The sequence below is a fragment of the Protobothrops mucrosquamatus genome, unplaced genomic scaffold (genome assembly GCF_001527695.2).
Source record: "Protobothrops mucrosquamatus isolate PMUCROS unplaced genomic scaffold, P.Mucros_1.0 scaffold1076, whole genome shotgun sequence".
Taxonomy (NCBI): domain Eukaryota; kingdom Metazoa; phylum Chordata; class Lepidosauria; order Squamata; family Viperidae; genus Protobothrops; species Protobothrops mucrosquamatus.
In genome coordinates, this window is record NW_015387304.1 from 684,250 (window position 1) to 699,768 (window position 15,519).

The following is a 15,519-nucleotide window of genomic DNA, read 5'->3' on the forward strand; positions in this document are numbered from 1 at the left end:
GATGAGATGGTTCCTCAAGTGACCTGGACCCATGCCATGAATGGCTATTATCCTTGCCTGCAACACATACAACCTTTGCTCCTTTCCTTTAGGATAACAAAGATGATGAACAGCATTCAGCCCTAAAGCATTCATCAAAATTTTCTCTAGGGAGAACTTTTTCCCCTTTACCTGCTTATCCATGCAGGCATTAAATAAGGTCATGAAGGATGTTAACAGTCTTTTCATATTCTCTATATCTAGATTTCTTCTCTTAATGGAAGATACCCATCCATGAATAAAATGCATTAAGGTGAGAAGGATTAAATGGAGGTGATGAATATACATGCAGATTTTCAATAGCTCAATGAATATCTAAGCATTTACATAATAGAGTACTTAGGCCTGCAGAAAAAACAATTGCAACTAGCCTGCACACCACTGAGGATCTGTATACTGCACGAACGAGAAAGAGGGCTGAGACAATATCTGTACACCTCTCACATCCTGGACATAATCTATTTCAACGTCTCCCCTCAGGATGCTACTATGAGCACTGCATGCCAAAACAACCACAGAGGTATTTCCCCCCCGTGCCATCTCTCTGCTGAACACTTAATTCCCACAGCACTGTCTCATTTGTCATCCTCTCATTTTTCCTACTATCTTCTCCTATTAGTTTCTTATGATTTATCAATTGTTGATAAACTTATGATTAATTATTGTTAACTATGATTATGATCTATGACCTATTACTTGCTGTTGATATGTACACTGTGAGCTTATGCAGCAGAGGCAAATTCTTTGTAGGTCCAATCACACTTGGCCAATAAAGAATTCTGTTCTGCTTTGTTCTGTGCTCTTCTATTCCAATGCTAAAAAACACGTTACAAGAAAGGGTAATCCAAGCATTAATGAACAAAGTAGAAAGGCATATTTATCTTCTCTATACTTTTTGTTCATTTAAATGTTACCTTTATTTATTTATTTAATTTATTTGCCGCCTATCTTGCTGTGGGGCTACTCTAGGCAGTTTACCTTAGCAGTAAAAACAAAGAAATGAAAAGAACTGTAAACATAACAGTAGCAAAATAATGAAGCAATAAAATAAACAAATAAACAATGAAAATACATAATATGAGATTAAAAGACCGGGTGGAGGGGAGCAAGGAATGCAGGGGGAAAGGTGGGGTTTGCTATCAATGTAGTAGCCTCCTCCAGTGTGGTACTCCTTCATTGGGTCCCTGACCAATTTGCAGATCTTCAGGCTCTTGTGGAAAGATAGGAGGATGGGGGCAGATTTCACCCTGAGGGGAGGATGTTCCAAAGAGCGGGAGCTGTGGCAGAGAAGGCTCTTTTTCTGGATCCCAACAGCCAGAGGTTTTTTTTACTGATGGGACCCGTAGTACCCCTTTCTGCCAGCATGAGTGGTGTGGGTCTGATATAGAAGGACAATAATATTTTTGGAGTTACAGAGCTAAATCTAACTAAATTCATCAATTACAATGCTCCTTTACATAATTTCATCTTTTATCTTATTCAAGTTGTTCATAGTGATTACAAAACTGAAAAGTAGAATATATTGCTTCTTATAAAGTGGATTGATAATCTGAAAGAGTTGTGTATGTTTTAGATATAAAGTATTTAATACAGAGAACACAATGAGAGCACTGGGGGCTCTTATTGCTTTTTCACTGTGTACCCAACTCCTGTTTCTGAGTATTCTTAACCCAAAATAAATAATGAACAAACCAATACATGAATGGACCTTTGTTGCTCAATATTTAAGTACCTATTTAAATCTACCTTTAATGGAAGTATATAGATCCAGGGAACTTGCAGATAAATGCATACCTCATAGTCTGGCCCTCCAAAATGACATTTTTTTTTTAGTTCTGTCATTGCATTTTTGTATGCTTCTTCTATTCGCCTCCTTTTTTCAACTTCCTGTAAGAATATTAAAAAAGAGTATGTTTTATTCTTAAACAATTCAATTAGCCTTTTATAAGTTACTGCATCACAATATAAAGTATAGTAGGTAAGATACACTCTCTACAGTAAATGATCAGCATAAGGAAATTAAGAAGGAACTTTTGCTTTGGGTACAATTAGTTTCAGTCTTTAGCTATCTAAAGCCCTTAACTAAATAAAGGTAATATAGCAGTGAAAAACAAAGGAGAGAACGCAAATAAATGTTATATGTTTACTGCCTGTTAGAAGATATTCATTGATTGCCCTTGCCTTCAACCAGAAACCATCAATTGGAGAGGGTTCAAACTATCATTTATTAATTCTAAAGTTACAATGAGTCACTGTACCCAGAAAAGTCAACAGCAAGACCACAAGGTCACATAGCTCTTGTACAGAGTGTTGATTAAAGGGAGTATCTGTATACACTAACACAGGGGTTCCCAACCGGGGTGCTCGCACCCCCTAGGGGTGCGAGACAATATTCCAGGGGGTGCAAAAACTTGGGTTTAGAAGTTTCAAAATTATAGTGTATATGCATAATTCATTTTGAACTTTTGTAAGGTGTGCGGGGTATAGAAAAGATTGGGAACCACTGCACTAGCAGATCTCCCAAAGGGAAAGAATTCCTTTACAACTGATAAGGAAACAAGGTAATGAGGGGCTCTTGGTGCTCTTTGAGCTTGTTTTCTTGTAGACCAGCGGTTCTCAACCTATGGGTCGCGACCCCATTTGGGGTCGATCGACCATTTCACCGGGGTCACCAAGCAAGGCTGTCCGCCATTTTTTTCCCCTTTTCTGGCGGGTGCCTTACCTCCCTTGAGCTGGGCCAGCTGGTGGTCAGCCTGCTCCGTCTCTGCCGCTTGCCAGCTACGCCTCAGCTGGCGCAGGGGGCGGAACCACGCATGCGTGGCGCTCCCAGGCAGGGAAAGTCCTCGACTTATGACCAGTTGGGTAGTCCTCAACTTACAACCGGTTTAGTCCTCGACTTATGACCGGTTTAGTCCTCGACGTACGACCGGTTGGGGGTCGCGGCATTAAAAAGGTTGAGAACCACTGTTGTAGAGGTTTCATTATCCAAAGTTTGGGTAATGAAAGGTTTGTAACAAAACAACCAAACTCAGAGAGCACCAGGGATCCCTCATTTCAACCCTGAGCTACAAATATTCTCCTTTATTGGAAACATTGGAGGCACAAAAGAGAGACATGGGCATCTTTTATGGTGTGAGATAATTACACCATTACAGGTTCCCAGGAAGGAAACATAGTAGCTTTGATATATTATGGTAGTTGAACCTAGGCTTTGTTAAAAAGTTGAACCTGAGTTTAAAATGAAAGAAGTGACATGGAGGCACAGGGGCATATATCTTTAAATGCTACCACTTTTAAAGCATGACCTTTATAATCAGTTAGTTGTCACCAGTCATAAATTGCCAAAATAATAAAAACCCGTATCTAAAAATGCTACATGAGAGATAACTACACAGAAAACTCATATGTAAAAAGAAAAAACAATCCCATAAGACTACATCTACATAAATAAGCATATATATGCATTCAAACTTCCGGAATGAAGAAGCTTTTCATTATCATTGCTTTATGTTTGTATTTTTTTAGGTGCAGAAATACAAACAATGCAGGGTTCATGAAAAAGTTCTTCAAACTATTTGTCAAGAGATAGGAACACAGAAGCAACAACTATACAGTAAATGTAGTTAAATTGTCAGGTGCAGTAACCAGATCTACATGTGTAAAGTTCAAGTTAACTACTTTATTATATTCTGCCTATTATACAGGAATATCCCCAGACTGCTTGCCTTCTCTTAGTAACAGATAAGGTTCTATGGCAGTGTTTCTCAACCTTGACAATTTTAAGGCATGTGGACTTCAACTCCCAGAATTCCACAGCCAGCACTATGTTTTAATTCTATTTAAATAAAAGTAGCAAATTTGTGGATGGAGAACCAAAATGGAATGTGCATTTGCTATAAAATGTGTTAATGCAGATTAAGACATTTTCTGTTGTCCTTGTCATATATAACTGAATGTAAATACAGGTCAATATTTTCAGTACATCTGAAGTGAAAAAAATCACAATTTAATCCTTGCACAAGAACCTTACCTTATCCAACCTTTTCTGCCAATTCTCCTCACGTTTTACCATTAATTCAATACAATGGGAAAGTGTAGCAAGGATTCCGGCTGTTGTTGCTTTGAAAGTTATAGCTTCACCTTTAAAATCTATACCATTTATTCCCTTGGGGGTTACATGTGGAAACACTAAAAAAAAACAAATTATAGATATCATTACAAACCTTGATTACTCAAATGAACGTTATCTGAAAAAATTCAGAATGTAGCAGTGTGCCTATGCACAGCAAAAATCATTTGGCAATTAAAGTTCATTTGGAGAATACAGAGAAAACTCAGTAGGAGAAATGCCTTCTTCAAACTATATTCCTGTCTACTCTGTTTCTCAGTGCTTTAACTCTAATTTGAAAAAATGCGTGGGTGGCAGGAGTGTTAATATTCTTGTAACAATTGTAGTTTGACAGCTTGAAGTGCAATTTAATTAAAACAGAACCACCTTAAAAGCTAGCAGATACCGCACTTAAAACCTATAATTAACATGCATTTGAATCTAATAATGAACCATAAAAGCATCTGAAAAATAATCAGGGCATGGTAATAATGTCCTATAAAATGGAAGGACATTATAATATACCTACATAGATGAATTTTCCATAGCTACAGCTGATTTCACTATTTCACTGCAACAGCCATCTGTTGCTAAGCTTGTTTGAATAAATGATCTATTTAAAAGTATATGAGGCAGAATGTTACAAAAATACATCAATATATATTAAGGTTGGAAATACGTATCATTCAAATTATGTTGGATGTTGACATATTAAGACTGGGTCTCTCCATTTGCTAAGAGCTGGGATTTAATCAGGTAAGTTCAATATATGCTATACCTAAAACACCTATGTATATACCTATGTCAGATGTATTTTAATAAAATATATATTTGTATGTATAATGAGTTAAGCCCATCCCAACGCAATGCTGTCAGATGTTTTCAGTTTCCTATTTGATGAGAAAAGGAAAACAGAAAAAAATGACTGTATAGGAAAAAATGCAAAAATCTACGTTTTAAAATAGAATTCATTTTAAGTAAATTGTTACAGGAGTAACAATGCACTATAGAGTTATAAAACTTGGATTACAACTTGAAAATACAAAATACAACTTGAAAATACATTTAGCATAAGATATAAGAAATAAGATAAAGGTTAAATAGTTCATTAATCAAAACAAAATGCAGTTAATACATAATTAAAGCACCCCTAAAGACCAGCAAGGAATGTATCTAATGAACTTCAAGGCTTATTGAGAAAGTAGAATGATAAATGCATAAAAGATCTGAAGTATACTGCAGGTTTTCCATATACAACAGCAGTACTATACTCTTATTATTAAAAAGAGTTTTATCCTGAACGCTATTAATATGAAATAATATATGTAGGTCAAATATAACATTACTAGAAGAAATTACCTAGCTTAATAAAATAATCAAAGCTGAAAGCTAAGCAGTATCAAAATGCAGTCTTCTGTCTCTTCTAAGTCTTATAAACTTTTAAAAACAGAATTCTGGCTTATGCTCTGAAGAAGGAAAAAGGGTATCCGGCAGACAGTTCTGTGAGAAAAATATTACATTTAAGATAGATCACCTCTAATAAGATATTATATTTGGTAACCATAAAATTGGTGATACTAATAGAGGTAGAATATCTCTCTATAGGGAAATGGGGAAAAGGGGGCAAATATCTGAATAGCATTCTGAAACCAACTGGACTCATTGAACAGATACTGGTCAATAACTTCACATAGTCCTCCTAGAGACTATTTGTATCTGGTTTCTAGGCAGTTGTCAAGGTAAAAGCCACATTACAATAATCTAATATGATGTAAGCATAGCATGAGTGACAAAACCTTAGATGAACACTTATCAACAGCAGAAATAGCTAAGGCATCACCAATAAGAATTGTTTATGAATATAAGCATGAGGTAGTTACAGCCATAGAGGATCAAGCATTCTACTTTTGTTCCAAACAGACTGCCGAGCCTTAAGTTCTACAGGAGTATCAAAATCATTGAAATCAAATTTTAAAAGTATTATAAGCTGCCTTGAATAGAATTAATATTTAGGCTTTTTCTTAAAGAGACTCGTTCCTAAACTTATCATAAAAATGTATATAACTGGAAAAAACAGACTGAATAAAACCATCCTGAAATTAGCAAGTAAGAATAGGGTTATTAACTGGTTTTATAAAACTGCTAAATAGTTTCAGTATCTGTATTAGTTAAATGTAATATATCATTCAATCCTATATCCATTTACTTATGAGTAAATCTACTGAATTCAATAACAATTATTTGGTAAATATTAGATAGCATTGCAAGTCTCTATAGAAATGTTAATTTCTTTTAAAGCTTTATAATTTTAAGTAAAACGTCTTAAAATTATAAAATGTAAATAATTAGTACATTGCATATCTTCTGAGCATTTAAAATAAAATATTTAATTAAAATATAAATGATTTTATGTTTGTTGGCATATTTAGCATACAATGCTAAATTACTTCATGATGTACTCATGATTTACTCAAAGGATTGTTATTTCACCACAGCACTTATATTATGTATTTACGTATACCTACATTTTTCTTTACTTCCATTAGTATTATGCAAAAACTCCCCATCTGAACGTGTTGTTGGAAAATCATCTTCATCATCTTCTACCACTACAACAAAGAAATAGATCAATTACTAATGTGCATAGCACAGAATCAGAAGATAGCAGAGAGATAATTGTATATCAAATGTTGTGTCAGCTAGGTAGCACTTCTCTATTACTAAACCATGAAAACATTTTACTAAATCAATATCCAAGTGAAATACAAATTCTATGCATGTTACTAGACATTCATACCTGTACACGTTGTATATTGTGCATACATCAAGTAGGAAATTAATATTATTAAAAATTCAAATGCTAGAAGAAATAGTTATAATTCAGCTTACTAATGGATAGGTGGGGGGAGATGAGTGCTAATGTGAAACACCAGCTAAGCAATAAAGCTAAGGTGATCTTTAATCATACCCCTTATTAGTATGCTGATTTCATTTCATGACTTTATTTGCTATATGCTTTTAAATTCCCACTGAAAATAAAAGTGTCCCCTCCCCAATCATCAGAGACTGGAATTGATCTTGAAGAAAGAAGTCAAATCAGCACAACTGAGCTGATCCAGAAGGACACTATAGTTGATGGTATCAAAAGCTGCTAAGTCAAGTAGGGGAAGGATGGTTGTACTACCCCACCCCACCCATACCAGAAGTCATCCAAAAGCACAATCAATGCCATTTCTATCCCATACCCGGATCTGAATCTTGACTGTAAAGGATCCAGCCCTCTGAAGCTATTATGTAACTGTCTTTTCTACCACTTTCCCCAAGAAAGAGAAGTGAGTCATTAGACAAAAATTGTCTAATATGGTGGGATCCAGCTATGGCTTCTTGAGGAGTGAGCAAACAACCGTCTCTTTAAGAGGCAAAGAACTTTGTTCATTCAAAGAACAAATAACCGCCACTAGAATCCACTCACATTAAAAACACTTACGAGGAGCACAAATCTAAAAAGCAGGTGGCCAAGCTCACAGTCCTGAGGAGTCTGTGCACTTCCTCAGATCCAACAGGTTCAAACTACTCCCAGATAACCAGCAAGACTCTTCTCTAGGTCTCACCTCTGACCACCATCCAACTTGGAACGAATCCCAATGACTTTATCTGATAGATGCTGCACAAATTCCTCTGCACACCCCTTTAAGAGGATCTCCCCACCTCCCTTACCCAGGTGGACCTGTGTCACCTGAAACAAGCTTAAGGCATGACAATAAGGGCAGAGAAGTAGTGGGGCTTCGCTGCTCTTACTACTTGAACATAGGTCTTAATACGACTCTAACTTATGTTCAGATGAGTTTGTCTTTATTGAGCACCAGCAATGCTCTAGATACCACCCATTCCATCTCCCTCAGCTCCTCTATAAACACAGGAAGTGACAAAAACCCTGAGAGGAGACAGGTCACATGGCCATGATCCGATCAAAGTCCTCAGCTACCTTATTCTGATCAGCAACCAAGGCTTTGGATGGAACATGAAGCAAACCAACAGGGATAACACCAGCTCCCTATGAAACTGCTCTAGGTCCATTATAGCAGAGGTCCCCAACCTTTTGGGCACCAGGGATCGGTTCCATGGAGAGAGGTTTTTCCACGGAGAGTGCGTGGTTTTGTGTGTTGGCTGCATCCTGCAAATGGGGCTTTGCTTGTTTGTGCAGACTGGTTGCTGGCATACCGCAGCCCGGTACTGCTCCACGGACCAGGAGTTGGGGACCCCTGCATTATAGTCACCATAGTTTTATAAGATCATATTATGCCACCTAAAATGAATGTTAATTTGCAATATATACCATTTTAGAGTGATAGAATCATTTTAAATTAATACCTTTATCTCTTTGAAGTTCATCCTTGGAGACAGCATCAGCACAGGCATCAAAATATTTCTGTAATGTATCAACTTGTCTGCATAATATATCTCTGAAGGTTTCCATTTCAGCAAGCTTCTCACGCAAACTGTGGCCCTTCTGAAAAGTGTTGGTAAAATGTTCAATTATACTAACCCAAATATATGTTCATACTTTTAACAATATGTTAATTCAGTACATATAGACTTTCAACATACTTTCAATGTTTGTATATTTAAGTTATTGAGATCATCTTCCTATATGAACATTTTATGTATCCTGTCTATTAATTTAATGATCATAAACATTTTAAAATGTCCTTTACATATACAACCAAGTATTCTGATTGGTATAACTCTTTATGAACAGCACAAAAAACATACATTTGAGAGTTATATAGCATTGTTCTAAAGCAGTGGTGGCGAACCTATGGCATGCGTGGAGCCCTCTCTGTGGGCACACGCACTGTCATCCCAGCCCCGCCTCCTCCCATGGCCTCCTCACCAGCAGCCCCCCCGGAGAGTCACCCCCAGGCGCGGCCCACAAGAAGCAGCGCAGCCAAGACATAGTAGCCAGGCAGCGGGGACAAGACTCTGCCCTTGCGCCCCATCGCACACAGATGATGCTGCGGGGCATAGTTGGAGGGCGTGGCCACCATGGCGCTGCTGGGCTGCCTGGATGATCTGTGGCGGGCCGTGGAGGTGGTGGGTGGCCCAGCGGGCAGGGCGGAGTGGGGATGGGGGGCAGTTTTTGGGCACTTGGTCTCTAAAAGGTTCGCCATCACTGTTGTAAAGTAATGCCAGAGGAATTCAGAGAGCTACTAAATCATGAGGCACATAGGTCTTATTTAAAAATTGAAGTGTTCTTACCAGTAAAAGAGCCTCCCCATAAAACAACCGCCCAATCTTGTGCTAATGTATCATTCCTGTAAGCCAGCTTATCTAGTGGTTAAGGCACTAGAAACCGGGGGACTGTGAATTCTAATCCAGCCTTAGGCATGAAAGCCAGTTGGGTAATTTTGGGCCAGTCAGTATTTTTTACCCAACTCACCTCACTGAGTTGTTGTTGTAAGGAAAATAGAAGGAAGAAGGAGTATTAGATATGTTTGCTGTCTTGAGTTACATATAAAAATAATAAAGGTGGGAAATGACCAGCCTAACAAACCAAGCCAAATAGGTCATATACTTTTATTGTAATAGCTTTAGATACAAAATCTAAAGTCTGAATGCACTTTACTCTTCCCTCCCTGTATCTTTGTGCGAACTAGATGTTTTTCTAAGATATTTACACAAATTAGTTTCTAGAAATGGGCTTGAGACCTTTTTCTGTCTGTTGCCTTGGTAGTAGCTCTGTCTCCTATCCTTCAAGATCATCCCCTATTCCTTCTATATTAAGTGATATTCAGGTACATTGTTTCTGACCCCATGTTTTTTTGCCTACCTGAGAAAATGTAACAGAATTCATCAATAAAGCATACCTTATCAAGGTATTTTCAGGGTTTAATTATATACATATTATGTACAAAGAAATAGGTTTCTTTCAACAGTATCACTGTTTTTCATATCTAACCTTGAATGAAGAGGTTGATGTTGCGGAGTACCCACTTGCTCCAGATACAAGGGATACCATAGAGCCATGACGTCGCAAGCTTGACTCCGATCCATAGCCAGATTCAGTCTAAAAAACAAATACATGCATTAGTTATGGAATAAAAAGGCAGACATTCATTAAATGAATTGCTCAGACTAGTATTCTAAAAGAAAAAAGTGGACTAGAGAAAGGCAGAAAAAATAGGTATATACCACTTTAATACATACTAAATGAAGAAGCTCTCACCTGAAAACCCAGCTGATTGTAGGAAAGGAAGGGAAAGATTATTATGAAATGCAAAGTGATTTGTCAAGCTAACTTCCAGAAATTATCTAGTGAAAAACTAAGGAAAAAATAGATCTTCATTAAAGCTAACTAAATGCCAGAAAATATGAAAATAAAATTTCCTATTCTCTTTTCTCCCCTCTCCCTTATCATGCAGCCCTTCAATAGTAGAAACTTGAGCAAACAGCTTGAAGGTATCTCATCTTTCACATTCTGGATATCTGCCTTCTTAGGCTTTAGCTAAGCAAACTGCAGCCACTTTTAACAAACAAACAGACAAAGAGACAGTTTGGTCTAGTGGTTAAGGCACCAGGCTAGAAACCAGGATACCATATGTTCAAATCATGCCTTAACCATGAAAGACAGCTGGGTGACTTTGGGCCAGTCATTCCCTCTCAGCCCAATTCACAACTGTGGCAAGAAAGGTCATAAAATGGGGCAAAACTCACTTAACAAATGTCTCACTTAGCAACATAAATTTTGGGCACAATTGTGATCGGAAGCCGAGGACTACCTGTAGTATAGGAAACACATAGAAACAATCCAGATTCTCAAACAAAACTCAAGAGTGCCACCTAGAGTAGGTTTTCATTATGCTGGGATGCTTGACAATATTTCTCCCCATTTTATAGTCAAACTTAATTTCTTTTGCACAACAGCTTACTTAGACATGTTTTAATGTGGCAGGCACCATTAAGCAATTTCATATTTTTCTTAAAATAAAACACAATGAATTCAAATACTTTAAAATTACATTGGTGATTGAAGATCACTTAGCACCATTTAAGGATACTGGTGCAGCCATGGTATTTGTGAGTGCAACATTGCCAATTCCTGATTTACTTAGTTAAAAACAATCAGATTTTATTATTTTTGTACGGGGTCTTTGAAAAGGCTGCTTTAATCTTCAGAAAAATCTGACTCTAATATTAAAGCAGAGCGTATCCATCAAATTGACAGGCAAAGAGTACAATCACCGACACATGCTTAGAGAATTAACAGGCTGAACCTGAACCTTTATGCTACTAGATAGAAGATGATCTTGAAGTAGATGAGGCATGATATGCATACTGAACAGAGAGGAGCAAAGGGCAAAATGTTGATAAAAAGTAGCAGACTCTTATGCCATAATGACTAAGCTGCAGAGGATAGGTTACAGAGAAGGAGGGGAAATGCAGAAAGGGGGATAACCACATATAGCCATTATGAGGAATTATTGAACAGGGTTAGTATGGAGGCAAGTAAAGAGTTTCTGGGAATTCAACAAGGAAGAAAAGAAACAGCAAAGAACAGATCAGAAAGAGAAGATAATCTGTTGTGTCAAAAGCAGAATATGAGTCAAGGGGGAACAGAGTAGATTTTTTTAAAAAAAATAGCAACAAGAAACTGACATTTTAATCAAAGCAATTTTAGTACTGTATATAAATAAACCAGATTTTCTTGGATCTGCCAAAATCTATTTAATGTTCTATCTCTACACAGTATTTCTATTCTATTATCTTCCTATCTTTTAAACCTTAAGACTCTGCTAATTTTCTTTCTCTGAAGCAATTCCTTTTTCTTCCTCTGTAGTTTCATTTATGGTTCTAATTCCTCCAATTTACCTGTTTCTTCTTTTCTTTTAAATTTGAATACTATTTCCTACATGTTCTACGTCTGATTTTTCTGCTAGGAAATTCTTTAGTCTTATTACACTTTTAACATTAAGGAAAATTAATTCTCTCCACTTGTTTGAATCCAAATCTTCTCTTTTTAAGGCGATGGCTTATGTAACTATTGGTTTCTTACTCGTAGCCACAGCAGAATAGAAATGATAGTGCAGTGCACAACCAAGTACACCATATGTATGATGATGACACATGGGACATTGCTATCTCTATGTGTAGCAGCAACATCGGGAAAACATTAGTAACCATGATCGCTTTCTACCTCCTAATTCTTCCATTAGCCTACTGATCTCACAATCTGTCGTGAAATGTTTTGAAATGTTCCATTTTGTTTACCCCAAGACATATATTTATTCCTAGCTTTGCCATTTTGACAAATTTGCTATGATATCTTGAAGGTACTCCTTTTGCTGTTGTGACTTAGGACTGCAATTAAATGCCTTTAAAGAACAAGATAATTGGATAACTAAGCCACAATAAATACACCTGTTCTTCCTTTTCATTTGTTTGTGACTGTAATACCTTTCTGATCTATTTGAATTCTGAATCGTCAGTGTTTTTTATACCCATTATGTTTTATTGTTTCTCCCTCTTTTCTCTTACAGATTCCCAAAACTATCTATTTTTCTCCTTTCATCCTGTTTTCACGTATTATTTTTCTACTTTTTTCTACATTTCATCATTCTTTTTAAAAATTATTTTGAGTCTATCCCTTCATTTTCAAATTCTTCCTTTCTCATCCACCCAGGTCTTTATTACATTTGAACATACAATTACTCATTTTGCTTTTCCATCATCTTTTTATTATCCTCCATTTTCAAACTTTTCTTATACTTGCTGTTCTTCCAAAGTACAGCAGCCATTTCCAACCAATTGCTTCTTCTTGATTTTACCTCACAATAATTTTACAAAAATCACTGATATAAAAATGTTTGTCCCAATACTGTGCATTAACAAATATATCTTTATTGGTACTTCTTTTCCTATTTGATTCTCTTTAACTCCTAGAAAAAGCAATAGTAGCTGGGTTGGCCATGAGAGAAAGAGAAAATAAAGCAGAATCCAAAGAGATAATGCTTTTATGAAACCAAATGAAATTTTACAGAAGTATTGTAAGTGTTCAAATACTGCTCATCATGCAAGATAGTTAAAAGCCATAAGAAAGGGACAAAAAATAAATTGCTGATCAGCTAGCTTTATCCAGGTCATATTCATATAAGTGAATTGTTTATTTAGCATTTATGTCACAATCAATAAAATTCTACTTGTTCTATTTATGACACAGAACCACATCCAAACACAATTAGCAATCTTTAGGGGGAAATTTTTTTACAATGTCCTCTACCAATAGTAGCCATTAGATGGCGCCAATAAAAAGAATATGAAGCAATTCCTAGAGGTTACTATTGGTCAAAGCCCAGCAGTAACCTTTATCCTGCCTCCATTACATTCCAGTAAGTCTACATTTAAATGTTTTCAAGACTTCCTAATTTAAATGATCGGTGGTTTACAAATGTTCTGACTTCAGCAGCAAATCCTGCACTGTTTCAGGTTTTTTAAAATAAAATTATACAAGCTGTAACGCAGGCAGGCTAAGATTTTACCTTTAAAAACAGAATAGAATTACAGATTAATATCACCACGAAGGCTCTGGACAAACCCTAACTCTATCAAGAGATCAGCAATACAAAATCTAAACACTGCTTAATAGCCTTATAGGTAGGAAGACACAGAAGTAGAGCACAGTCTACCCCTAACCTGGTGTCCTCTGCACATTCTGGGGCTGCACTCCCTAAATTTCATGGCTGAGAGCACTCAAGGACAACAAAAATATTAGGAAAAAACCCACTGACAATAAAGTGGCCACTTTTTTATTAATAAACTGTATTAAGTTATCCATCTCACCAGAAGTGTATATTATCATAAAGTTACACAAAAGTCTTGCCTGCACCCTTCAGGGCTAGCCTTAGTTATAAGCTAATGCTAACATCACCTAATGTCCTAAAAAGAAAAACAAGAAAGCCACCAAGCAGTCATTTCAGTGGACTACGCTCTCTCACTTCATAGCATTCCCCCTCCAACAAATAATATAGTGCTGGAAATAGCCAAACAAGGGGGCAGTTAAAGTGGGCATAGGATATGCCTCTAGGCTTGCTGCTTCTTTGTATTCAAAGAATACTGTCACATTAACATTTGGTTTGATTCATGTAAGTCACAATGATCAGAATCTCAAGGGAAAAAAGACAATTCAGCTCATGTTTTCCTATGCCATCAAGCTTCTTACAAAGCAGCTTTCTTCAACACAAATCAAACACAAGAAATGAAGTGATATAATGGGCCTCCCCACATTAAACACAGCAAAGGGGCTGGACAACATTGGATTGTGGTCCAAATTATCTTTTGGGAGACAGCACTCTCACATATCTTGCTTTATAATGTGATAAGCCAATCCTAATGCATTTTACGGGATCCCTGCTCAGGATGTGATCTCAGAACCACTGAACTATATTTTTCAAAGATCCTGGAGCACTGGGGAACTACCAGAGGATTGGAAAAGAGCTGATGTAGTTCCCATCTTCAAAAAAGGAAAAAAAAATGGATCTAGGAAATTACAGACCTATCAGCCTGAACTCAATACCTGGGAAGATTCTGGAAAAGATAATCAAACAACGAATCAGCGAACACCTACAGGCAAACAAAATCATTACTAAAAGCCAACATGGGTTTGTCAAAAACAGATCACGCCAGACAAATCTTATTGCATTCTTTGACCAAGCGACAAAATTAGTGGACCAATGTGCACACGCATGTGCACGCACTCACCCCCACTTGCGCTAGCACTGCCGCTGCTATAAAAACAAAGTGCCACGTGGCAAAAACAGGGTGCCATACGGCAAAAACAGGACAGTGCTAGCGAGTGTCACATGGGCGCTTGCACTACCCTGTTTGCATCGTACGTGCTCGCGGCCCCGTTTGTGTGTGCGCATAAAAAGCTTCCCCCCTCCCTTTCCCTCTGGTCCGTCAACCGAGAAGGGGCGTTGTCTTACCTGAACGCCTTTTCTCAGTACGGAGATGGAGAATTCACATGTGGGTTTTCATTGGATGCCTGCTCTTGAGACCAAGTAGTCAAACTTGACACGCCCCCTCTTGCTGATCCAGTCTTTAATGAGGGCGAAGTGACTGAAGATGGACGAGGTGCTGGCTCTCAGACCCCAACAGTAGTCTAACTGACCTTAAGGGATGGGTGTGAATTCTCCATCTCCGTACTGAGAAAAGGCGTTCAGGTAAGACAACGCCCCTTCTCCAGTACGGGAGATGGAGAATTCACATGTGGGACATACCCAAGCTCCACAGTCCCAATGGGTGGGAAACATATGAGCCCTAATTAGAGCCTCCAGCAACCACCTGCTGAAGAACCCGTCTTCCAAAGGAAGCATCAG

The 15,519-nt window shown here is 37.4% G+C and overlaps 1 protein-coding gene across 2 annotated transcripts in view; it reads right to left on the reverse strand.

Moving 5' to 3' along the window:
• Positions 1 to 15,519, reverse strand: part of COL4A3BP (collagen type IV alpha 3 binding protein) — a 71,047-nt gene that overhangs the window by 21,681 nt on the left and 33,847 nt on the right. For both annotated transcript variants that reach the window (XM_015820145.1, XM_015820144.1), the window contains exons 4-8: positions 10,107 to 10,214; positions 8,519 to 8,657; positions 6,673 to 6,756; positions 4,070 to 4,227; positions 1,834 to 1,926 (exon numbers count right to left, since the gene is read on the reverse strand). In XM_015820145.1, coding sequence (XP_015675631.1) covers positions 1,834 to 1,926; positions 4,070 to 4,227; positions 6,673 to 6,756; positions 8,519 to 8,657; positions 10,107 to 10,214 — 582 coding nt within the window. The remainder of the gene's footprint in view (positions 1 to 1,833; positions 1,927 to 4,069; positions 4,228 to 6,672; positions 6,757 to 8,518; positions 8,658 to 10,106; positions 10,215 to 15,519) is intronic.